This window comes from Bubalus bubalis, chromosome 8 (genome assembly GCF_019923935.1).
Source record: "Bubalus bubalis isolate 160015118507 breed Murrah chromosome 8, NDDB_SH_1, whole genome shotgun sequence".
Classification (NCBI taxonomy): domain Eukaryota; kingdom Metazoa; phylum Chordata; class Mammalia; order Artiodactyla; family Bovidae; genus Bubalus; species Bubalus bubalis.
This window is the reverse complement of record NC_059164.1, coordinates 100,656,443-100,683,691: the sequence shown is the minus strand read 5'-3', so window position 1 is coordinate 100,683,691 and position 27,249 is coordinate 100,656,443. Positions and strand designations below refer to the sequence as shown.

The window sequence follows — 27,249 nt, the reverse complement described above, 5'->3', positions numbered from 1 at the left end:
ACATTATCTCCCAGTGATTCCTTACTTCAAGCCCAGTGATTCCTTACTTCATTGGAGATAGTGATTATTGGTCCTCTACAATCAGAAGAGCAAAATAATTCTGTATGCTTTTGAAGGCTAGGGTACTCAGAGTAGCTCAGATTAGCATTTTATGATAGAATCTTTAGTCACTTTTAAATACAAGACCTTCATTACATGGAATTATTTCATAAAGTGTAAATGCTTTTGGTTAGGCATGATGAGATGGCTTGAGTTCTTTATTTCCTGTTACAAGCTGTTCTTCATCCCAGCCATTTGAATTTATAGAGTTCTACGAAAATGTATGTTCCCTCTCTCTCTCTGATTTCCATCCCTCTTTTTTTTTTAATTAATTTATTTATTTTAATTGGAGGCTGATATTGTAGTGTTTTTTGCCATACATTGACATGAATAAGCCATGGGTGTACATGTGTTCCCCATCCTAAACCCCTCATTATTTTCTGTGGTACTTGTTTTCTTTGCCTTTCATCATGATAGTTTTCTCCTCTTCAATACTCCCATATTTTTAAGCATAAAATAGTATAAAAAGAGTGTAAGTGGGAACTTAATTTCTAAAACTCCTAACAGACTTTTTTCCCCCAAAGGTTGTCATCCCTGGTTGCCAGTTCAGCAAATACCAGGGAAGGAGATTCCACTTTCATAGTTCTTACCTCTGTAGATGGTGTCTTATCACAAGTAGAAATTCTCCACTAGTATTAACCAGAGGCAGCCAGAGAATCAACTCCATGCATGAGGAGAGCACAGCAATGATGAGAAACGTGAGCACTGCAATTATTTCCTGTTTGGATGTAGTAATGGGAACTGATTTTTCCTTTGAACCAAATTCTGTTGAGTGGTCCCCATTCTGGACAACGATGCATCATATGCATCACACATGATTCGGTGGAATGAATAACATAGTCTGTTAACCGTGAAAAATCTTGTTTCCCATTGCAAAATTAGTGAGTCTAGATGAGAAGCAGTAACTTAGGTGTTGAAAGCCTCATATTTAATACATACTGTGAGAGATGTGAAGTTAGATATATATAGAGAGCTGGGCATTCTGTTCTTTTTTTATTGAGATTTACAGTATTATATTCACTTCAGGTGTACAGTGTAGTGATGCAGAATTTTTATAGATTTTTTTCCATTTGTAGTTATTATAAATTATTGGCTGTATTCCCTATGCTCTGCAGTATATCCTTTTAGCTTATTTATTTTGTACATCATACAAGGGAAGGTAACAAAACCATCATATCACGATCACATTGACATTTTACACTAACTGCTGCCTGTGCAGTGGGATAAGAGCGTGAATGGGTACAAGAGCATAGGTAGTCTAGTCGCAGGATGATAGGAGTCTGGTCTTGGTCTGGGAGGGTTTCAGTGGAGGGATAGAGCGCTCAGCTGGTAAAGAATCTGCCTGTACCGCAGGAGACCCTGGTTCAATTCCTGGGTGGGGAAATTCCCCTGGAGAAGGGACAGGCTACCCAGTCCAGTGTTCTTGAGTTTCCCTGGTGGCTCAGCTGGTAAATAATCCACCTACAATGTGGGAGACCTGGGTTCGATCCCTGGATTGGGAATATCCCCTGGAGAAGGGAAAGGCTATCCACTCCAGTAGTCCATGGAGTCACAAAGAGTCGGACACAACTGAGCAACTTTCACTTTCAGAGAGCTCAGCTGGTAAAGAATCCACCTGCAATGAAGGAGACCTGGGTTCGATCCCTGTGTTGGGAAGATCCCCTGGAGGAGGTATGGCAACCCACTCCTGTATTCTTGCCTGGAGAATCCCCATGGACAGAGGAGCCTGGTGGGCTACAGTCTATGTGGTTGAAAAGAGTCTGACACGACTGGTGACTAAGCCCGGCACAGAGAAGCATAGGAGGCTTCCCAGGCAGTGCTAGCAGTAAAGAATCTGCTTGCAAATGCAGAAGGCACAAGAGATGTGGGTTCCATCCCTGGGTCAGGAAAATCCCCTGGGGTAAGAAGTGGCAACCCACTCCAGTGTTCTTGCTTGAAAAAGTCCATGGACAGAGGAGTCTGGAGGGCTACAGTCCATGGTGCTGCAAAGAGTTAGACACAACTAAGCACGCGCACACACACACACCAGAAGCGTATGTATTTGGAAGACATTTAGAGGAGGGAGAAGGAGCAGGCAGAAATTTACTTGGGAAACCAGGAGTTTTTTCTATTGAAATCCAAGAGCAAAGAGCTTCAAGGAGCAGAAAGTTAACCACAGAGTGAAATGCTGCGGAAGGGAGAATTAGGGTGAGAGGTTAGAAGGGAATTTAAAATGCATGAATAAAGGGAAAGGAGAAAGTGAGGAGACTGTGTGACCTTATGGAGAGGAGAGTTTGAGCATTTATGACTTAAAAAATAAATCTGTGTCTCTGGTACCCAGAAGTTGTAACATTAAGTTTACGTGCAGTGGTTCCACATGAAATCTCAGCATTAGATGACTGAGTCCTAATTAGAGTCCTTAGCATCTGTGGCAATCGCTGCCTCAAAAGCAAATGGGTGGTGAGGAGAATCTGACATACTCATCAAAGCTGTTGGCCTGTTTCTTTTTCCTTTCCGCAGAAATGATGAAACCGCTGTACTGGTCTAGATGCTTTGCGAGGCCTCGGACTAAAACCGCTACGAGTTTGTTCTCTTCTCTTTAAAATGCCAGGAACCTAATAATGCTAATTTTACTCTATTGTATATCCACTGATTACAATTTCAGAAGCTTAGAAATGTATTACAGTTTTAGTGGAAGCATGAAAATGTGCATTTGAAGATATCAAGAAAATTTTAAAATGAAGTTTTGTTTCAACCAGTGGCATAAAAGCGCTTTGATCTTTGGTACTTGTAGCCTATTTGTAGTGTATTTGCCATGAAAGCAGCACACATTTCTTTGATGTGTGTCTAGCTTTCATGCTTAAAGTTTACATGTCTTTGCCATTAGTGCCAGTGGCTGATTACCTCAGTGACTTAATATCCAATTCTGACCCAAATAGTATAGGAAAGGTCAATAAACAGAAACATGGAGAGAGAGGTTTATATTGTTTAGGAAGAATTGACAAAGGCTTACAGCAGTCTAAACCAGATATTGAATTAGATGACATCTAACATCTCTCCCAACCCCATAATGCTTTAATTTCATTATCTTGTTGGGATCTGGAAGGCTAGCTGTCTCAAATAATTTGTAAGCTATGACATGTTATATGAGCCACCTCACAAATGGATGTCTTAAGGAGCCAAGAACTTAGTCAACTCCTATCAAAAAAGAATTAACAACCTATAAAGGGACTTTCTCCAGAAAAACATGTCAGACAGCAGGAAGTCATGATTGCTGCTAATGTGATTTTGGTTTATCCTTCGTTCCAAATTCAAAAAGCCTTTCACAATTTATTTCCCAGTCCTGACTTATTGTTCTGTGCTCTAGGCGGGAGACAACTGAATTATTAGAGCTCTCTCTGAACCCGGCAGGTGTCAAAAGTCCATTTTAAATCTCTCTTCAGAAGCTTTGACTTGATTTGGTTTTACTGCTCAATGTACAGAGGCCCACTTGGATAAGTTATTATCAGTCACGGTTTCGATATGTTCTCAGATAAACAGGCAAATTCTAGGAAGTGGCTAAAGGCAAGGCCCTTGAGTATATTTAAATCAGGCCCAGCTTGATAGACAATAAGAGGATGTGGTAGTGAATGCTTCTGGTTCACCATTATTTAAAGAACAAGTAGTCCTGAAGTGGTTTACGTGCCTTTCTAGTAGGGACATTCTCTTTATTTGTGTGTTCTGCCCTCTTGGTTTGTGTAGATCCCACTAGAAATAAGATCTGAGGGAGTGGGAATGCATAACCCAGCATGGATTTACCTCCAAATCTAGAGAGCCAATGACAGTCATGGACAGCCAAAGCAGGGCTTGCCTGGGGCTTCCGAAGACAAAATTCTGGAGTGAGCATCTCACAGATGGTCTGATTCCAAACTGTGCTTAAGCCTCAGGGCTGTTCAGAGTCCCAGAAGGATTTGACTTTCTTGCGTTTCACTCATTTATTTGTTCAAAATCAGGTATTGTAAACAACAGAGACTGACTCTATTTTTGGTGCTGGAGCCGCCACGGGAAGGAAGAAATAGTCTTTCATGTCAAGAATTCACACTGGAAGTTAATATCTTAATCAAAGTCCATTCATCAAACAAGAGCTGAGCCGATTCAAATGGATTCTGTTAAAGTGAAAAGTGAAAGTGAAGTCGTTCAGTTGTGTCTGACTCTTTGCAACCCTATGGACTGTAACCAGGCTTCTCCATCCATGGGATTTTCCAGGCAAGAATACTGGAGTAGGTTGCCTTTTCCTTCTCCAGGATTCTGTTAAAGATTAGTTTAAAACATCCTTTGTCCTATCTATGTTATGACTGAATAGAATCTCACATTTACTTTTCTTGAAAGAAATTAAATCATCTGCTATGGCTTCCCAGGTGGCTGCTGCCGCTGCTGCTGCGTCGCTTTATTCATTTCTGACTGTGCGACCCCATAGACGGCAGCCCATTAGGCTCCTCTGTCCCTGGGATTCTCTGCACTAGTGTAAAGAACACGCCTGACAATGCAGGAGATGCAAGAGACATGAGTTCAATCCCTCAATCAGGAAGATCCCCTGGAGGAGGGCATGGCAACCCACTGCAGTATTCTTGCCTGGAGAATCTCATGGACAGAGAAGCCTGGTGGGCTACAGGCCATGGGGTTGCAAAGAGTTGGACACGACTGAGCGACTACCACTACCGCAACTGAGCCACTTAGCACGTCCACACTACCACTGTCGCTACTGCTACTTCTCCCTGCTCCTCCTTCCTCTTCTCTTTTCTCCCTCCTCCTCTTCCTCCCCTCCTCCTCCTCATTATTAAATCAGGCTTCAGGAGAGAAAGGCAGGCAGAGCTGTGATGCTTTTCTGCTGTGCAAACGAAAACTCTTTATACATGAGTAACACAGGCCCAGTTAAATTATAGGTCATTATACTGCTACCCGTAACCACACACTATGTAGACTCATTGGTTTCTATGATGAAATACAATTTAACTGGGCCTTTATCATGTGTATGTGTGTGCTAAGTTGCTTCAGTTGTGTCCAACCCTTTGTGACCCTATGGACTGTGGCCCACCAGGCTCCTCTGTCCACATGAACCGTTGAAAAAAGGTTGAAACAAGACATTGCAAGGTACAAAATATAGAATCATTTTACAGCTTTAAGGCTGTCCTTTGTAATGTGAATTAGGATTTATATCCTTACTATCTTTTAATAGAATATCTTGCATTCACAGTCCCCACTTGCATTCTCATCCAGTGGATGAGCTTGTAACTCTGATGAACCCTGTCTCCCAACCTGCACCAACAGACTTGCACCCTGCAAAGGTTAGAGATCTGCTGCTGCTGCTGCTAAGTTGCTTCAGTCATGTCCGACTCTGTGCAACCTCATAGACGGCAGCCCAACAGGCTCCTCTGTCCCTGGGATTCTCCAGGCAAGAATACTGGAGTGGGTTGCCATTTCCTTCTCCAGTGCATGAAAATGAAAAGTGAAAGTGAAGTCGCTCAGTCATGTCCAACTCTTCCCGATCCCACGGACTGTAGCCTACCAGGCTCCTCCATCCATGGGATTTTCCAGGCAGGAGTACTGGAGTGGGTTGCCATTGCCTTCTCCAGGTTCAGTTCAGTTCAGTTCAGTTCAGTCACTCAGTCGTGTCCGACTCTTTGCGACCCCATGAACTGCAGCACACCAGGTCTCCCTGTCCATCACCAACTCCCGGAGTCCACCCAAACCCATGTCCATTGAGTTGGTGATGCCATCCAACCATCTCATCCTCTGTCGTCCCCTTCTCCTCCTGCCCTCAATCTTTCCCAGCATCAGGGTCTTTTCAAATGAGTCAGCTCTTTGCATCAGGTAGGCAAAGTATTGGAGTTTCAGCTTCAGCATCAGTCCTTCCAATGAATATTCAGGATTGATTTCCTTTAGGTTAGCCATCTACTAACTACTATTTAGAGTTATGACTCTGGTTTCTTCTGTGATATTATTATTCAGGACTAAATTAAAAAGAGAAAAAGGCCTGTGGAAATTGAAGGAGCATTCAGTTCAGTTCAGTCGCTCATAACAAAACAACAATGAAACATTATGTTGAACACTTATTTACCAGGAATGTGCTGTCTTACACACAGCTCCTCATTCAGTGCTCATTTTTAGATCAGAAAATGGTTTAGAGAAGATAACTTCAGAGCTGTCTATGTCAAATGTGTACTAATTGCCAGAGTTCAGATTGGAGCTAAGATTTTTCTGACTCTATGTCCTCCTTTATGCACTGTGCTTTATTGTCTTAATATTAAGTGGTACAACTCTCAGGTGATTCCTGTTCCAAATAAGAAGATGAGATTATATGATGTCAGTTGTCTAGAAGTGGGAACAGAAGCACCCAGCTCATCCCTTCTGTCCACAAGGGGTGTCTGTACATAAGAGGTTGGGATGAGAGGAGTCTGTTACCAGCCTGAGAGAGACAGAGGGTCGTAAGGAAATTGACTGAGAGGATGAAGAAGCTTGGAGACACAAGGGAGGAATTTAACCCTTAAGGATTGAAAGTTTTTGAAGAGACCGTTTAAAAAATCTATTGACAGGAACTGCAGGAGAGCAGATAGCGATGAGAATGAGATGCAAGTTGTGTTCAGGGAGCTGTCTTCATGGCAGTCCACCTCTTCCCACCCCTCTCCCCAGCATCTCAGGGTACTGGATGTGTGCAAGTGGAGGGGGAAGGTGTGGTCTGGAGTTCTTGGAGGCCCCTATTGGTGACTTTAGCAAGAGGTGCTCTCATTATGGTTGTTGAGAAAGTCATAATGAGGATATTTGTGACTTAAGTTCAGAGCATCAACTTCCAGTCTACACAAGGAGCTCATTCTTGATGTTTCAGAGGAAATCAGCGAGAAGGCAATAGCCTGAGGCCATTGTCCCCATTTTAAAGGACGTTCAATGATTGCTGAGTCCTTTGCAGGGACCTTGAGGGGTTCCTTGGAAGTCAGGTTTGGAACCCCGATACAGAGCTTACATTAGTCCTGGAGGAACTTCAGGCAGATGTTGGCACAGAGGCAAATCTACTTTTACCAGGTTGTTAGTCTCTTCTATGCTCTACTAACTTTCTTGGCAAACTTTAATTTTAGAAAACTAATGGCAATGCTATTCCCCAGAGTCCAAGGAACAGCTTTGTCATCTTCCACCTCCAGTCAGCCGTTAATGGGACACGATATATTTTGTCGTCAAAGGACATATTTGAATTACTTGACTTTCATTTCATCTCTGTGCACGTTTCTCCCCCTGTGTTCTAGTTGTTTGTTTTCACGTTATCACTCGGGCTGTAAAATACCAAGTGCAAGAAGATCTGGGACAGTCATGACACCAGCCAGGCTAGACAGTTTGCCCCCGAGGAAGCCCGGCAGCATGTTAGAAGTGTCGGGGGAGTTCCCATGTGTGCCCTGGTCTCTGTTCTGTGCTTGTCAGCAGCAGGCACTCGTGTTTATTAGGCAGAACCTCACCTGAAAGAACAAGCTTCAGAATCACCATTAGACAGATAATAGCTTATAGGATGCACTTATAATGTGCCAGACATTTTTCTAAGCACATTGTCTGTATTTATTGATCCACTGATTCTCATAACACCCCTGTGAGGTGAATACATTGTTATTCCCACCTTTCCCACAAGGAAGCTGAAGCACAGGTTCCCAACTGACCGGTAACTGGAACTTGACTTCTGAGCCAGTCAACCTAAGTCGGGGTCTGAGCTCTTAACCACTTGGTTGAGCCGTCTCCCATCTCTACTCTGTTGAAAACAATGTTATATTAGTTTTCACTGTATAACAAAGTAATCAGCTATACATGTATGTATGTGTAGAGTCGGACACGATTGAGCAACTGAACTGAACTGATATATATATATATATATATTTATGTGTGTGTGTGTATATATCCCCTCTTTTTGAATTTCTTTCCCATTTAGGTCACCACAGAATATTAGGTAGAGTTCCCCGTGCTATACCATATGTTCTCATTGGTGTCCTATTTTATACATAGTATCAATACGGTATATATGTCAGTTCCAATCTCTCAATTTCACCCACCATCCTCTTTCCCACTTAGTATCCATGCATTTATTCTCTACATCTGTCTCTCTATTTCTGCTTTGTAAATAAGATCATTTATACCAATTTTTTTTTCAGATTCTACATATATGCATTAATATAGAATATTTGTTTTTCTCTGATTTCACTCTGTGTGATAGTTTCTAGGTCTTTACAAATTACCGAATTTTGTTCATTTTTATGGCTGAGTAATGTTGTATATATCTACCACACCTTCTTTATCCATTCCTCTGTTGATGAACATTTGACCTGATCTAGGGCACCATTTGAAGCGACTTAGCGGCAGCAGCAGCAGCAGACTCCAGGAACCCTAGTCAGAGGCTGGAGTTAAGCCAGGTAACCCAGTTAAGAGGCTGCCGCTGTTGGAGAGGTGGGAGGTGTTGTGGGTGCTGAGAGAAGATGGGAGACGATAGTAGGAGAGCGAACGTGTAGGAAATGGGAAAAACAGCATATCCAGTGGGTAGTGGGGGTCTCCATTCTGGAGATGAAGTGAGATAATATTTGAGAATTTGTTTGGGATCTGGAAAGTTCCAGAAGATTGGTGGGACAGTAGTGTGTGGTGGGAATCAGTGAGTTTGGATGAGAACCTGGGAGGCAGAAGTGTGTGGACAGAGAGCAGATACTGATGGGTTTGAGAAAGGTGGCTCACGCTGGTCAGCCCACGGGGAGCCCCCGGAGGAGGGCTGCGGGACTGCTCCACAGTCCCTCTCTGCATCCCATTTCCCGCTCTGCGGCTGTTGTGGTGGCCCAGCTCTGGACATCTCAGACCATTGGAGAGGACTGGAGCCCACGGCCACTGGAGCCCCCAAAATCATGGTCTCAAAACACGTTCGGATGGAACTCTTCAACCTCTGCCCTCTCTCTTCTCCTGTTACAGAGTATGTTGAGCCGCCATATACTATGCTTCCATCTTCCCTCTTATCTGTTGAATACTTGCTAACTATAATCTTTGCAGTTCATTAAGGTGAACTTGACATTAAAGAGATCAAGCCCCTCTTAGGACTTTCCTGATGGTCCAGTGGTTAGGACTCGACATTTCCACTGCAGGGGCACGGGTTTGATCCCTGGTCGAGGAACTAAGATCTTATATGCTGTGCCATGAAGCCAAAAAAAGAAAGATCAGGCCCCTCTTAATTTCAAAATGAGCATTTGGTGCAAACATTGTGTGGTCACTCTGTTGATTCTTTCCTATCTACTTAACACTAACACCTAACATTGATATAATCCTTCCTTTTACTCATGCCTTGAACTACCATCTATTTACATATTAATGCACTTTTAAAATGATTATATTAATATTATTTTTCTAAAAATGATAAAACTGAGTAAAAAATAATCCCCAAATCCCACCAGGTAGAGGTAACCATCTCAGACAGCCTATTGAACCTTTTCTTCAGATCCTTCTCTGTAAAACCCTGAATTCAATATTTCACATGGAAGAGATAATGCCATATGTAAGTTTCCATGACTTTTTTTTTTTCACTTAACAATATGTTGTAGTCAGACTTTCTTCTAAATGAAGATGCTCATTTGTATTATTTGTCCTGCATTCTCCTGTTTGTACCAACAGTTTAGTTAACCACCCCACTGCCGATTATTCATTAACAAGAGTCTGAGCACCACATAGGGATCATCTGACTCTGCTAATCCAGGCTCTAGGGCTTTGCTGTCAATCTTTGGGATCCTTGGCCTCATATAATAGAAGGAGCATAAAAGGGATGAGTAAAGAATCCAAGACTCTGCTCCCAGCTCTGTCACTCAGTAGCTCTGTGACCTTAAACTCACTTCATGTTTCTGAACCTCAGGCGCCCTCTCTGTAAATGGTGGCATAGGGATGCGTGATACAAAAAGTCTGTTCTGCATATTCACAAGTATGCTTCAAACCACATCTCCCATCCCAACTTAAATATTCATGTCAATTTTATTCATCAGTACTCGTTAAGTTGGAATCTGTATGAAGGGAGTTATTATACTTTGCCCTAAAAGGAATTTTTAGACAAGTGAATGAAATTATTTCTCCTTCTTTCAGAGTTGCAATGAAACTGTGTATGCGTGGGTGCATGTGTGTGTGTGGTGTGTGTGTGTGAGGCAGGGGTGGAGGTATCCGACAATATTTTAAAAGTATCACTCTGTCCTTCCATCCATCTTTTTCCTCCTTCTTCCCTCTCCCTCTCCTTCCTCCTCTCTTCTTTCCTTCCTTTTTTCTTTCTGTCTATATTTTCCTTCCTTTCTTCGTCTCCTTCCTGTCCCTCCCTTCCTGAAGTGAATTGAGGACTAATGCTCTTCTTTCTGCTTTAGTCAGTGGGAACTTTCATCCCATAATACAAGATAGCAGAAGCCATAAAGACAAGTGGGATTGTGTCATACTAATTTATCAAAGAAATGTACTATTCCATAGTGGTGATGATGTAGATCAAATTATTTCACTAAACTGATGCCCATGATTAAACCATTTTGAAAATCTGAGTTAAAAACACCCAAGGAATCCAGGTAAAAACATTCTGAGGGTAAATAGGATACTTTAGAAAGTTTGGTATGACCCCCTTTTAATTGTTCACTATCTATCCTGAGCCAGTTTGGGTTGAATTCTTTTAAAATGAATGAAATACTTCAGCCTCTTCCTAAAGAATGTATTTTGTACTTATTTTAACACTTTTTCTCCATTTGGGGGTGCTCAGTGGCATCATCATGGGCAACATTTATTTGTAGTTTGCTTTGACTGAGAAATGTTCTCAGGGAGTTTGAGGTGTGCAGAGCCATTTCTTTTTCAGTCCTGTGCTTTCTGGCTTGTTGGTCTGCTTTTCATGTTTTTCTGTCTCTTCTCAGAGCCAAGCCATTCTGGGCATATCTGCTAAAGCAGTTCTTTCCAGCTCTACACCACTTCTCACCATTTCAGATTAGCTACATCTGATTTATTGTGGAACTGAACACATGGTATTATTGGAGTTTTTAATAAGTTAGTAGTAAAAAACAAAACAAACAAAAAAAAATGAATAGGCTCCAGAAGCATTTTCTGCTCATTCCCATGTTATTACCTAAATTCCAGAAACCTGAGGTTTCCAGAGATATGTTCTCCAGATAATTGCTGTATTCTGGTCAAGAACCCATGATTCTGGTTTGAGTGTTGACTCTTTTTCTTAGCAGAAAGAGTCAGTATTGCCTTTAGTCCAGCAAGGGGCTTATGACTCTCAGTTCCGTGCTATCCTTGATGTCTGACCTCTTGGTTCTTGTTTTGCAGTCCCCAGTCTGTTCCAGACCGTCTGAGGATCCGGGTGAACAAAATCAGTTTACAAGACTATGAAGGATTCCACTATGACAAAGAGAAACTCCGGGAAGCCTGTAAGTTGGAAGTGCCTAAGGGGTGTAATGGGATCAGCTCATTTTCAGTCTTTTGGTCTTCCTTGATTTAATGGATAGATTCATCTCTGTCCGGAAGTCATAGTTAAAGAAATGTAGGGAAGCGTAGTAACATGTGAACCCAAAGATGCCATATAGGCTGAAGAAAATGGAACTAGGAAAGGAAATTAGAATGAAGTAGTTCTGCTCTTGATGCTGTGTTAGGATCTCTTGGTTTATTAACCAGTTTAGTCTCAGGTTTACATAAAATGAGAAAAGCAAAAAGTTGGTGACACCATATGGTATAATAACATCTAGGAAATTCTTAAGACAGCATGCATCTCTTCTTGGAGACTGTTACCAATTACTGTCCTCATTCTTCATGCCAGTGTGACAGTTATCTGTGAAGACACTTCCTTCACTTCTAGCTGTTATGTGATTATATGACATCTAAGAAAGATCCACAGCATTGTAAATGTCGTGGTAAAATGAGTCATTGATGAGGTGCCAGTGTTTCCTAAATCTTAAATTGAGTCAATGTATGAATTCCTTCTCAATGTTCATATTTTCCATATGCTTCTTTAGATATATAACCAAGTATTAGTTCACTTTGCTCATCATTTCATATTTATTGGGCATTTATTACATTCTAGTCACTATTTTAGATCCATGTCTGCATATGATATGTGAAGTAATTGGGGAGGGTTTACCAGAAGCAGTTAAGACTATAGGTGTTTTAGATATTAGGGTTCTGGGTTCCTTCTTAACTGTGGGAGCTGATAGTCAAGTGCAGTAAAGTTTGAGAAGATGAGGGCCAGTATCCAAGGGCACAGACAGGGATGCCAGCAGAGAGAAAGAAGTGTTGTGTAGAACCAGAGATTTATGAACTAAAACTCAAACTGCCTCCAAGTGTGGACCTACCTACAGGTGTAGAAGATGCAGATAGTTAAAACTGGCAGGAATGGAGTAGGGGGCACATTTCTGAGCTTTGATTCTTGAACTTATAATCTGGAGTTGGGTGTACGGGAGGGAAGTCCCAAAATCCAGGACAGTCTCAGGGTGGGCAGGGACTTTGAGATCTGGGTGTGGCAAAGAGCATGGATCCACACCCCCACCCCCCAGCCCCCATAGTCCAGACACTGAACCTACCAGGGCATCCTGTGTGGCATTTCTCTCTCACCCCCTCACTGCTTCTTCATCTTCTTCAACGCTCTTCATCCCTTTCTGTAAACGTCAGTAACCTTTAGCTTCTCCCCAGTCTTCTCACTCCATCCTTCTCTCTCGTTCCCTTTAGTAAGAATGCTTGGAAGTGAAGGAGTAGCAATCCCCTGAACTTCTGCATTTCCCCCTTCTGCCAATGGCACACTGTATTTTCTAATGTAAATGAGATTACAGACTAGTGCAAAATCTCGGTTCACCTGTAAGGTGGTGGACCTATTTGTTTGTAATGGGATGTGTGGCTACAATGTAAACTAAACTGACTTTTAGAGGCTACTAATGATACAGAATGGTGTTTTATGTTCTTTTTCTTACAAACTTCTAAACAAATAGCTTAAGTTTGAAAAATTACAAAGATCCTGGATCTCAAGCCAGAAATGTTTTGCAGCTTATGAAGAATCCTGAGGAGAGTCAGTTGGGAGTGGGGAAATATTTGAACTTTTTGGCTGAAATGAGATTTGAGGCTTATCTGTGGATTCCAATGATCTATCTTTTCTGGGGCATTATCTGTCCACTATTGGCCAGAAGTAACTGTGACTTGAGTTTTTATAAGATGACATTCCCTGGCAAGTGCTCTACTCATCATCTCTTATGTGATAAAACATCTCTGTGAGGGAACTTCTGATCTGAAATTGGAGGAGGTGATGTGGTATAAATATAAGCCCAATAAATTCAGCCATATCTTGGGACCCCAAAGAACAAAGAAACGCTCAAAGAGGGAATTAAAGCATTATCTCATTCTAAAGATTTGAGAAGAACAACATAATAGAAGTAAAAGTGACCAACTCAGTCATTCTATTTTTAATAAATGGTGATGATGCTTCTCAGTTGCAGTTGTTCAGGGAAGTTTGTCCTTGAGTATTTGTGAATTTATTCTTATTCACTTTCACCCTTTTTCCCTGGCTCCAACTTGCAAGAGACTACAGATGCATGGGGAGACCGACAGTTCAAATTGAATACAAAGGGGAAAAACAAGTTCAAATCCAAATGTGCAGTACATACCAAAATAGGTTATTTCAGAAGCGTTAATAAAGTGAAATGCAGAGAACATATTGAGATAAAAGGGACTCTAGGAAGGTGCTCTGACTTGCATCCCAGAAGAACAAAATGGGTGATTCCCACTTCAGTCGTTCATTTATCATCAACATTGAAGTCTAAACTAGAGCAGTCCTACATTACTGGTTTAAAAAATTAGTTCCCTTTTTTGATTATACACCAAGTGATTCATCCAGACAGCATGTGGCTGTTTGCCTTTACTGTTTAATAGAATTTTGCTCATGTGTCTGGCTTATTATTTATATTAGATTATAAACTCAGATGTTTGTTGTCTTACAAAGCCTTGCTTCTCTCTGTAAGGCAGGACTCCATGATAATCACAGAATGGCAGTCCTTTTAATGACTATGCTTATTTTGGCATAGAGAAAATTGGCTATTTTTTGATTGGGTTGTTTATTTTTATGGAATTGAGCTGCAGGAGTTGCTTGTATATTTTTGAGATTAGTTCTTTGTAAGTTGCTTCATTTGGTATTATTTTCTCCCATTCAGAAGGCTGTCTTTTCACCTTGCTTATAGTTTCCTTTGTTGTGCAAAAGCTTTTAATTTTAATTAGGTCCCATTTGTTTATTTTTGCTTTTATTTCCAATATTCTGGGAGGTGGGTCATAGAGGATCCTGCTGTGATGTATGTCAGAGAGTGTTTTGCCTATGTTCTCCTCTAGGAGTTTTATAGTTTCTGGTCTTACGTTTAGATCTTTAATCCATTTTGAGTTTATTTTTGTGTATGGTGTTAGAAAGTGTTCTAGTTTCATTCTTTTACAAGTGGTTGACCAGTTTTCCCAGCACCACTTGTTAAAGAGATTGTCGTTTCTCCATTGTATATTCTTGCCTCCTTTGTCAAAGATAAGGTATCCATAAGTGTGTGGATTTATCTCTGGGCTTTCTATTTTGTTCCATTGATCTATATTTCTGTCTTTGTGCCAGTACCATACTGTCTTGATGACTGTGGCTTTGTAGTACTGCCTGAAGTCAGGTAGGTTGATTCCTCCAGTTCCATTCTTCTTTCTCAAGATTGCTTTGGCTATTCAAGGTTTTTTGTATTTCCATACAAATTGTGAAATTATTTGTTCTAGCTCTGTGAAAAATACCATTGGTAGCTTGATAGGGATTGCATTGAATCTATAGATTGCTTTGGGTAGTATACTCATTTTCACTATATTGATTCTTCTGATCCATGAACATGGTATATTTCTCCATCTATTAGTGTTCTCTTTGGTTTCTTTCACCAGCGTTTTATAGTTTTCTATATATAGGTCTTTAGTTTCTTTAGGTAGATACATTCCTAAGTATTTTATTCTTTTTGTTGCAATGGTGAATGGAATTGTTTCCTTAATTTCTCTATTTTCTCATTATTAGTGTATAGGAATTCAAGGGATTTCTGTGTGTTGATTTTATATCCTGCAACTTTACTATAATCATTGATTAGCTCTAGTAATTTTCTGGTGGAGTCTTTAGGGTTTTCTATGTAGAGGATCATGTTATCTGCAAATAATGAGAGTTTTACTTCTTCTTTTCCAATTTGGATTCCTTTTATTTCTTTTTCTGCTCTGATTGCTGTGGCCAAAACTTACAAAACTATGTTGAATAGTAGTGGTGAAAGTGGGCACCCTTGTCTCATACCTGACTTTAGGGGAAACCATTTCACACCAGTCAGAATGGCTGCTATCCAAAAGTCTACAAGCAATAAATTCTGGAGAGGGTGTGGAGAAAAGGGAACCCTCTTACACTGTTGGTGGGGATGCAAGCTAGTACAGCCACTATGGAGAAAAGTGTGGAGATTCCTTTAAAAACTGGAAATAGAACTGCCTTATGATCCAGCAATCCCACTGCTGGGCATACACACCGAGGAAACAAGAATTGAAAGAAACATGTGTACCCCAATGTTCATCACAGCACTGTTTATAATAGCCAGGACATGGAACCAACCTAGATCTCCATCAACAAATGAATGGATAAGAAAGCTGTGGTACATATACACAATGGAGTATTACTCAGCCATTAAAAAGAATACATTTGAATCAGTTCTAATGAGGTGGATGAAACTGGAGCCTATTATTCAGAGTGAAGTAAGCCAGAAAGAAAAACACCAATGCAGTATACTAATGCATATATATGGAATTTAGAAAGATGGTAACGATAACATTCTGAAGGAGATCAGCCCTGGGATTTCTTTGGAAGGAATGATGCTAAAGCTGAAACCCCAGTACTTTGGCCACCTCATGCGAAGAGTTGACTCATTGGAAAAGACTCTGATACTGGGAGGGATTGGGGGCAGGAGGAGAAGGGGACGACAGAGGATGAGATGGCTGGATGGCATCACTGACTCGATGGACGTGAGTCTGAGTGAACTCCGGGAGTTGGTGATGGACAGGGAGGCCTGGCATGCTGTGATTCATGGGGTCACAAAGAGTCAGACACAACTGAGCAACTGAACTGAACTGAACTGAACGATAACCCTGTATGCGAGACAGCAAAAGAGACACAGATGTATAGAACAGTCTTTTGGACTCTGTGGGAGAGGGAGAGGGTGGGATGATTTGGGAGAATGGCATTTAAACACGTATAATATCATATAAGAAATGAATTGCCAGTCCAGGTTCCATGCAGGATACAGGATGCTTGGGGCTGGTGCACTGGGATGATCCAGAGGGATGGTACGGGGAGGGAGGTGGGAGGGGGTTTCAGGATGGGGACCACGTGTACACCCGTGGCAGATTCATGTTGATGTATGGCAAAACCAATACGATATTGTAAAGTAATTAGCCTCTAATTAAATAAATTTAAATTAAAAAAAAAGAAAATTGGCTATAGTATTTTAAATACTTCCTATCCCTTTTCCATTAGCCCCAACTCACCTGGCAGCTTCTCCTTTAAAATATAACAATACCGAGAGGTAGAGTTTTTTGCCGGTCTCTCCCTCTGCTGTTGTTGATAAATTTCAGACTTACTTATAACAGTTAAAGTCTTTTACCCTGGATTTATGAATTATTAATCCTCAGGATAATGGTTATGATGTCCAAGAGAGGAAATTCTATTCAACGTGAATTAGAACATAAAGAGAAAGTGGTCAACTTAAAAAAATAACTCTTAATGTAAGGCTATAATAATTATAGCAGAAACTCACTCCCATATCTGAATGAAGTATATAAATGAGTCCTAATACAGCATATAATCGTGTAGTCTAGGCAAAGGGGAGTTTTTTTTTTAATTTCTTATATTTCTAAGTACAAAAAGTTTCATTGACACATGGCATATAGGTTGGTATTTAGAATAACTTGATACTGGCCAAGATCTAACTCTGTCTCTGATAAGCTGACTAAACTCTACTTCTGGCTTCAGCTTCCTCTGCCTGTTTGAATGGCCATGATGATTCATATGATTCTAGGGCCTAAACACAAAAGTAAAAACCAGTTTGAAACTAATTGAAAACAGATGTAACCTATAAAGGTTGAAGGTGCTAACATTTTTTGTATATAAAATACAATGTTCAACCACCCTTTTACAAACAGCATCCAGTACAATGGGTATTATCTGGCCATTTACAATTTAGTATATCTATATAGTTATAATATCTCAGTATATTATCTGACTGATGATTATGGCTAGTTAAATATTTGGGCAGTTGTCCTTAGGGACTTTCTTCATCTTGTTTAATGATTTAGTAAAAGGCTCGAAATGTTTGGGTTTGCATCTTGCTTGCAACCTTGACAGAGTAATTTTACTGATGAACAAATCTCTCATCTCTCAAATGAGAATATAATTGCAGCCTCTTAGGGTGCTGAGGGTTAAAAGTAATGTTGTATATGAAACCCATGCTGCACAGCCTGGCAACATTAGCAAGTTTTCCCAAAATGGTAACTATGATTGTTGGGGTTGCTGTTATGAAAGACGCTGCTGTGGCATTGCCCTTCAATCTACAGCTCCGAAAGTCAGGCTCAGAGCTGCTGCCCTGTTTTTATGTATCTTCTCACCAAATTGCACATATCATTGCCACTTTCCAACTCACTTCAAAAAGAGGATTGAAAACACTAGGATGTATTACAGGAAGAAAATATAAGTAACCATTTGATTTACTTTTATTGGGGATGGCTGTGATGGCCAGATATTTCTACCTATGAAATCCTTATTTAGAGATCAGGTCAGATATCTACAAACTCTCTTAAGTCCCTATACATTTTCTTAAGTGCATCAACTGTTATCCATCACAAAATATTTAAAAACAAACTTTACTTTTGAATAATTTTAGATTTACGCAAAAGTTACAAGGATAGTACTAGGAATTCCTGTGTACCTCTTACCCAGTTTTTCTTGTTATTAAACATTTTATATTTTTATAGTGTATTTGTCAAAGAAACTGATACTGCTTTATTACTGTTAACTAATCCCAGGACTTCCTGTTCTGGGATCTAATCCAGGATACCATGTGCCTTGGGTTGGCTTGGCTCCCCAGTCACCCCTGGTCTCTGACAGTTTCTGCCTTTCCTCCCCACCCATCCCCCATGACGTTGCTTGTCTTGAGGAATACAGGCCAGTGTCCTGCACAGTATCGTCTATTATGGTTTCCTCTGTTGTTTTACTTATAATTAGATTAGAGTCATAGGTTTTGGGAAAGAACCCTGCAGAGGTAAAGTACTCTTCCCCATCACATCAGGGGTTACCTGATGCCCACACGACATGCCTGGTGATGGTAACCTGATCTCCTGGTAGGTTGTATGGGCCAGGTTTCTCCACTGTAAAGTTACTGTCTTTTTCCATTCCCTGTGCCATTCTTTATGAGTCACCATATTTCACTCATCTTCAAAACAGGAGAATGTGGATCGTTGGATTTTTTTATTGTTTCCAGTTTTTATGTTTGACTCACTTGCCTTTGATAAACATGCCAAAATGCTGGAGCCATTCACAAATCGAGGCATCCATGCTTCCAAAAACTATCCATTTGTGTCAGTTATATGCTGGATCTCACCCTAAATGCCAGGTACTGCAAGATGAAATCAGGACATGTAATATTACAATGTCATTTATTCAGTACACATGTATTGAGTGGTTTCACTGAGCAAACAGTGGTGGAAAAAGAAAAGCAGAAATAATCCCTGACTTGCAGGAGCTTTTCCTCATAAGATGAGGATTATGATAGAGCCATGGAAACACTATGTGTCTATTTCCTTAGTAAACAACATTTAAATAACTGCAGGAAGGGATGGACTATATAAGCAAGAATGACAAAAGCCAGGCTAGCCACTAATTAGTTGAATAACCGTGGGCAATGCATTTACCTTCTTTAGGCTTCAGTTGTCTTATCTCCTAAATGCAGTGGTTAAACTCCATATTTCCTCAGAACATACTGTATCATAATAAGTGTTTAGCCCTATAGAAATTACACAGGACTGAAAATTTTTCCTCCCGATGTGTTTACTTAGGAAAGTTTTTAAAGTTCCAACATCATTCGTTGTAGTGATTGCAAGTGTCAAAATGTGTTGTGCATTTTGCTTTGAGTTTGCTAAGAACATGGATTTTTCCCCCTATCGATTGCTTCATCTAAAATTGAATCTTTCCCCCTCATTTAACAAGTTGACAACAGGCTTGTTCAGTGGAGATTAGACCTCCATTTGGTGGATGTAGATGTTCCATTTTGCAATCTGTCTGACGAGTTAAATGATGTCAGTCTGTCCCTTGAAGGACACTGTCCATTCCTTTGCCAGTGTTTATGCTTATTTCTATTTTCATGAGTTGAAATTTACTCAAGAGCTTTGTGTTTAGCCTCCTTTACTGTTCTACCCTATCTCCTGTCTGTATCTTCTATTTACCCTTAATAAAAAGTGTGTGTGTTAGTCGCTCAGTTGTGTCCAACTCTTTGCAACTCCATGGACTGTATAGCCCACCAGGCTCCTCCGTCCATGGAGTTCTCCAGGCAAGGATACTAGAGTTGGTAGCTGTTCCCTTCTCCAGGGGATCTTCCCTCTCAACCCAGGGATCAAACCCAGGTCCCTTGCATTGGCAGGCAGATTCTTTACCATCTGAGCCACCAGAGAAGCACATGTATACAGAAACTGAGGTCCAAAACACTTAAGGAAAATGTCTAAGGGTCTGACATTCTGATACTTATTTAATCACTATGCTTCTTATTTTTTTTAGGAGTAGTTGTTTTCTTTTATAAAATATTTTTAAAAGCATATTTGGCAAAACTAATACAGTTATGTAAAGTTTGAAAATAAAATAAAATTTAAAAAAAAAGCATATTTGTTTTTAAATCTTTAGCAGCACTGTCTCAAATGCTTTTTTATATTTAAACTGACATTCTCTGAAGTTACCAGACTCTGGTTTGTTGAACAAGTTTCTGTTTTTGAATCTTCCTCAATCCTCCAAATAAATCATCCATTCATAAGTTCAGCTTGTATTGGATTGGCTGAAAAGGTCATTTAGGTTTTTCTGTAAGATCTTAAGGAAAAACCCCAAAAGAACAGTTTGGCCAACCCAATATTTATTGGCTACTTACCATATTTCAGATGACGGATACTGAAAAGTGCCTGCCCTCATATGGCTTATACTCCATTTGAGAGACAGATAAGTGAATAAATTGTATAATACATCAGTAAATTCTATCAGGGGAAATAGAGAAAGTGATATAGGATCCTGTTTTTGCTAAGGTGATCAGAGAGAGACTTTCTGAAAAGGTGGCATTTAAGCAGAGATATGAAAGTAAAGGTTGAATGCACACCAGGGTATCTGAGGGAAGAGTGTCTCTGGGCAGAGGGAGTTGCCAGTGCTAAGGTCCTGTAATGTGAACACCTTTGAACTATTTAAGGTACAAGGAAATCCATGTGGCTGGTATCTCGTTAGTTGGGTAGAGAAAGGTACGAAGTTGTAGAGAAAAGTTTTGAAGTTGTAAGAAAGGGCTGGCCCACGGAGGGGGCTTGTAGGCTATGGAGAGGCTTCAGGTTTTATTCCAAATGTAATGAGAAGGTCCAGGAATTATTTGAGAAGGAGTTTCACATGTATGTACTAATACTGAATAGTTCTGGCTGCTGAGTGGAGAATTGACTGCTGGATTGTGGAAGTAGAATTCAGGGCACCAGATACAAGACCTACAGGATATTCCAAGTGATATGTATGCTGAAAGTTGAGGGAAGTTAAAGCAGCAGAATTGGTGTCTATTTTGGAGATAATGCTGGTAAGATCATATGATGGTTTAGCTGCACCATGTAGGAGGAAATTGTAATTCAAGGATGCCTCTGAGACTTTGACCTCAGCAATAGCTCAGTTGGTAAAGAATCTGCCTGCAATGCAGGAGGCCCTGGTTCGATTCCTGGGTCAGGAAGATCTGCTGGAGAAGGGATAGGCTACCCATCCCAGTATTCTTGGGCTTCCTTTGTAGCTCAGCTGGTAAAGAATCCACCTGCAATGTGAGAGATCTGGGTTCAATCCCTGGGTTGGAAAAATCCCCTGGAGAAGGGAAAGGCTACCCACTCCAGTATTCTGACCTGGAAAATTCCATGGACTGTAAAGTCCATGGGGTCACAAAGAGCAACTTGCACTTTCACTTTCAACTTGGTGCCTAGAGGTGGGGCTGATATAGAAGACCCAAGTGGAGCCAAGGAGCACAGAGTGAGCTAGCAAAATCCAAAAAACTGGAGAGCTTGTCAGTTGAAGGCCAAGAGAGAAATAAATTCTTTTATTTTATAAAAGAAGAGTGGCAGTGGTGTCAAATGCTCTGTGGAGGTGGAGGGTGATGCGCGCTATGAACTGGCCATTGGATTTGAGTAAAGGGTGGTTATTAGCAACCTCACAAGAGGTTGTAGAGGAAAGAAGCTGAATGGAGTAGATCCAGGTGCAAGTGGGAGCAAAGGAATTGCTTCCATGTAGATCACCCTTCTGAACTGTTTAAATGGAAAGAAGAGAAATGGAAGGGGGGGCTGGATGTGGAATCAAGGGAGGATTTTTTGTTTTGTTTTCTGATTTGTAAGCTAGTTCAGCTCCATAGGCTGGTGTGTGTGCTCATGGGCCAGTCCAGGAGAGAGTGAGAACTTGAATCAGGATAGAGAGGGCCAGGTGCAGGAGTGATGCCTTGGAGTATCCAAAAATGGGGTCCAGTGCACAGCAGAGGGATGGGGCAAGTCCCCCAGAGGATACAAGGGAAGACAGAGGAATAGGCGCAGAGGCATGTAGGTGGGGGATTTGGTACCAAGAAGAGGAAGGAGTTATATTCTGATTACTTTTATTTTCTCAGTGACATAAGAAGCAAGCAAGTTAACGGTAGGGAAGGGAAGTGTGTCAGTGGTCAAGGAAAAAAAGAATTTGAAATAGTCACTTGAAGAGCTGTACAGTGAGTGGCCTGGGAGGAATGCTGAGCCATATGGTAAATTTGGAACCTTGAACTCCTTGGCTTTTTGAAAGCATCAAAACCCTGATTTGTCAGTTTCTGGAGATCTTCTTGGCTTATACATGAGTGCACTCCTTGTCTTCCAAGACTCAGATGCCAAGGGGATATTCGACTGAAGGATAATGATCTTATTTTGAATATAATCCCCTTCATTATCTAACCTTGTTTATGATCCAAAGCCTTGCTTTGTTTACAAGAAAGTGAGAAGTTTCCAGAGCTTTACTTTATTAGTTGCTAATGATGTTAGGTCTCAGACAAGGAAGTAGCCTAAAGTGTTGATATTATTGTTTTTCAGTTGCTAAGTCATGTTTGACTCTTTGCAACCCCATGGACTGTAGCATGCCAGGCTTCACTGTCTGCTGAAATTTGCTCAAACTCTCGTTCATTGAGTCGATGATGCCATCCAACCATCTCATCCTTGGTCACCCCATTCTCCCACCCTCAATCTTTCCCAGCATCACAGTGTTTTCCAATGAGTCGGCTCTTTCCATAAGGTAACCCAAGTATTAGACCTTCAGCATCATTCCTTCCAATGAATATTCAGAGTTGATTTCCTTAAAAATTGATTGGTTTGATCTCCTTGCTGTCCAAGGGACCCTCAAGAGTCTTCTCCAACACCACAGTTCAAAAGCTGCAATCCTTTGGTGCCCAGCCTTCTTTATGGTTCATCTGTCACATCTGTTCATAACTACTGGAAAAACCATAGCTTTGACTAGATGCACCTTTGTCAGCAAAGTGATGTCTCTGCTTTTTAATATACTATCAAGGTTTGTCATAGCTTTCCTTCCAAGAAGCAAGCATCTTTTAATTTTGTGGCTACAGTCACCATCCACAGTGATTTGGAAGCCCAAGAATATAAAATCTGTCACTGTTGCCACTTTCTTCCCTTCTATTTGCCATGAAGTAATGGGACCAGATGCCATGATCTTAGTTTTTTGAACATTAAGTTTTAAGCCAGCTTTTTCCCTCTCCTCTTTCACCTTCATCAAGAGGCTCTTTAGTTCATCTTTGCTTTCTGCCATTAGAGTGTTACCATATATGAAGTTGTTGATATTTCTCCTGACAATCTTGATTCCAACTTGTGATTCATCCAGCCTGGCATTTTGCATGAGGTACTCTGCATATAAGTTAAATAAGCAGGGTGACAATATACAGCCTTGACATACTCCTTTCCTAATTTGGAACCAGTCTGTTGTTCCATGTCCAGTTCTAACTGTGGCTTCTTGACCTGCATACAGGTTTCTCAGGAGGCAGGTAAGGTGGTCAGATATTCACATCTCTTTAAGAACCTTCCTCATTTTGTTGTGATCCACACAGTCAAAGGGTTTAGCATAGTCAATGAAGCTGAAGTCGATATTTTTTTAGGAATTCCCTTGCTTTTTCTATGATCCAGTGATTGTTGGCAATTTGTTCTCAAGTTCCTCTGCCTTTTCTAAATCCAGCTTGTACATCTGAATGTTCTCAGTTCACATACTGTTGAAGCCTAGCATGAAGGATTTTGAACATTACTTTGCTAGCATGTGAAATGAGCACAGTTGTATGGTAGTTTGGACATTCTTTGTCATTGCCTTTCTTTGGGATTGCAATGAAAACTGACCTTTTCCAGTCCTGTGACCACTGCTGAGTTTTCCAAATTTGCTGTCATGTTGAGTACAGTACATTAGCATCATCTTTTAAGATTTAAATATGTGTAATCCCATCACCTCCACTTGCTTTGTTCGTAATCATGTTTCCTAAGGCCCCTTAACTTCACACTCCAAGATGTCTGGCTATACTGAGTGACCACACCATCAAGGTTATCCCAGGCTCTAAGAGCTTTTTTGAATAGTTCTTCTGTGTATTCTTGCCACCTCTTCTTAATCTCATCTGTTAGGTTCTTGTCATTTTGAGAACCATCAGTTGGAAGTATATTCTTAAGTCTTGCCCAAAGGAATATTTTTCCTTTTGGCTGGTTTATCCTGTGTATCCACCCTCACCACCCCCCCACAAATAATCACTAATTCTCACTGCTTATAGAAAAACTTAGTCTGTTTTGTTGTTACCTTCCCAGGTCACCAACTCTGGTATACGAACTCAGATGGTAGTTACATTTCTTTTTGAAGACTTTCTTCTAAGAGCTTTGTATGGACTTATTACTTTTTCATTCATCATGTTAACATGTGGGTGGTGTGGTGTTAGCCACAGCAGAGTCGCCACTCTTATTATAATATTTAATAATAAATAACACTTAAGAGTCTTCATTATGCTTCTTGGTTTACAGAGTGCTGTTGCATACACTGTCCAGTGGTCACCGTTACAGGGACACTTCCAGCGGTGGCCTCACACAGGCTCATGTAGCTGCAACAGGATTTTAATAAGAATTTACATCTTCTCTCTCCTAACCCAGTACACCTTCTAATACACAGTTCCCCTTCTTTGTAAAGACATAGCTGTGCACTTACAGAAATGTGCTTTCAGGAAGAAATTTGGGATCATAGTTCTTGTTCTTGGTTGGGTTCCCTGGGAAACACACTTTGAGACTTTTGAGCTTAATGTGTAGGAGGTTTACTGGAGACGCTCCAAGAGGAGAATGAATGTGGAAAGCGAGCAGTAGAACTGGGCTGAGGAACAAACCGAGCCCTGATGCGACTGTAACAGAGCACTCCCGCATGGACATTTGAACCTGGGATGGCCATTTAGAATGGTCCCAACTGAGGCAAGCGTTATTGGCGAGTGTTCAGGCTGTCTGTGGGGAGGAAGCAAGCCGTGAGTGAGGTCATGTTCTTCTTAGAGAGGGACTCGGCTGTGAACTGGCAGCAGAGCAAGCACTTTGAGCAGCTGAGAGAATGAGGGCTTCAGTTCCATCACGGATCTGAGGGGCCAGTGTGGGAAACATATCTGTTCTGAAATCACCATCTTGCTTGCATAACCTGGCACCTGCTTTTGAACCAAGACCAGGATATAACCACGCCCACACCCGAATCCTTGAGTCCATTCATTCGCTTCATGTGACAACTATTTATTGAACACTTACTATGTACCAAACTGTTCTAGGTACTAGAAATTAGGCTCATGCATCACTAACCTCCAAGTTTCTCTCTTTGTAGTATCTTTTGGCCTGTGCTTGCATACTCAGTCGTATCCAACTCTTTGTGACCCCACAGACTGTAGCCAGCCAGGCTGCTTTGTCCCTGGGATTATCCTAGCAAGGATACTGGAATAAGTTGCCATTTCTTCTTCCAGGGGATCTTCCCGACTCAGGGAGTGAACCCAAGTCTCCTGAGGTTCTTACATTGGCAAGTGGATTCTTTACCACTTGAGCCACCTAGAAAGCCCAACCTCCCAGCTATTCCAAATTCAGGGTATTGGAATATAAGCTAATTGCTTTCTTTAGATGTTTCAGAATGAGCTAAGGAAAATGGAAGACTAAAATGTTAATGCTGACCTTTTCTTAAAGGTTCTGTTTGCCCAAACTACTGTCAAGCTAAATAATTCTCCATTGGGAATTTGACTAATTAAAACTGGAAACTTAAACACAGGGTAATATAAATTTCAGGCTATTTCTAGCCAAACATTGTAGTCAGAGATAGCATGATAGTTTGATCCTCAGCAAGTTGGATATTCTGTATGTTGATCCAGTTTATGGGTAAAGATACTGGACTGAACAGAACCAAGGACAGAAATGTATGCTGGTCTGAAAATAACCACTTTGCAGATTGATTCAGAACCACAATTTTATTTGCTCGTTACATAGATAAAAGCTTCAGGCCTTCCAAGTTCATACTGGTGGAAAGCACTCTTTAATTCTTACTGGGCTTCCCAAATCCCTGGTGCACTGCTTTCCTTCCAGAGTCACTGATAAGCAGAATTGGAGTGTTCCCTTGGTTGTCAAATGCTGGCAATGTGTTTTCCTTTAGGCCACCATAGTTCACGTTGCTACATGGCAGTTGTCTGCATTGTTTACTCTTTGCTTCCACAAAGAGACTGGGGCCTCTACAACAGAGTTGAGGACATCTTCTGTGACTAATTCTTCACATGTATCCAGTCAGCTCAGTTCAGAGCTGCATGACTGAATGTTCCTTCAGCATCTGTCAGTGACCTTGCCCATCACCATCATGTGTAATGGACAGTAGCATGTTAAACTTGTGAAAGAGATGTGAACCAGTGTCTCTAAACATCATTTTGAGTTCAGTATTTAAATTTTGAGTATGGTTATGAATCCTTGCTTCTGAACACTTAATGTTTCATTTTGATTTTCACATGTATTGGAATAGCCAAACCATGTAGCCAACAGTTTTGTGTCACTGTTAAGTACTTGTTGGTGGTTTAGTCCCTAAGCTGTGTCCAACTCTTGCAACCCCACGGACTGTAGTGCTCTGTCCATGGGATTCTCCGGGCAAGAATACTGGAGTGGGTTGCCATTTCCTTCTCCAGGGCATCTTCCCGACCCAGGAATTGAACCTGGATCTCCTGCATTGCAGGTAGATTCTTTACCAACTTAGCTACAAGGGAAGCCCTCCCTCCCAAATACTAGAGCGCTGGCAGTAAATTATCAGTGGCGATTCTTCCCTGTATCCAGGAATTTTGCAAATATTACCTTCCGAATGAACGTACCTGGACAAAAATTACATTATTTTCCAATGTCCTTGTCAGGCGCCTTCTAGAACCTTACAGTTAAATGCATCTGTCATATTTAACACTGGCAGTGTATTCCAAGGAATTTTATAAACCACCTTGTTGTACTAGAATTTCATTGTATCAGACATTAGAAATCTTCATTGAAATGAAATTCCTTTCATCAAAAATAGAACTTTACATCATTGTCAGTAAACTTTCAGATTATGTTGGAAGATATGACATTTTTCTAGAACTGTTTGACCTTGACCTTTGGTTTCTATTGTTAATTAGAAGACCGTATTGGGACTTTTGGGCTTCCCTGGTGGCTCAGATGGTAAGGCGTCTGCCTGCAATGTGAGAGACCCAGGTTTGATCCCTGGGTTAGGAAGACCACCCCCCCCTCCCCCGGAGGAGGGCATGGCAACCCACTCCAGTATTCTTGCCTGGAAAATCCGCATGGACAGAGGAGCCTGGTGGGCTACTGTCCAGGGGGTCACAAAGAGTT

The 27,249-nt window shown here is 41.0% G+C and overlaps 1 protein-coding gene across 18 annotated transcripts in view; it reads left to right on the top strand.

Moving 5' to 3' along the window:
* Positions 1-27,249, top strand: part of DGKI (diacylglycerol kinase iota) — a 502,019-nt gene that overhangs the window by 354,928 nt on the left and 119,842 nt on the right. For all 18 annotated transcript variants that reach the window (XM_044946917.2, XM_044946916.2, XM_044946915.2 and 15 more), the window contains one exon: positions 11,401-11,501. In XM_044946917.2, coding sequence (XP_044802852.2) covers positions 11,401-11,501 — 101 coding nt within the window. The remainder of the gene's footprint in view (positions 1-11,400; positions 11,502-27,249) is intronic.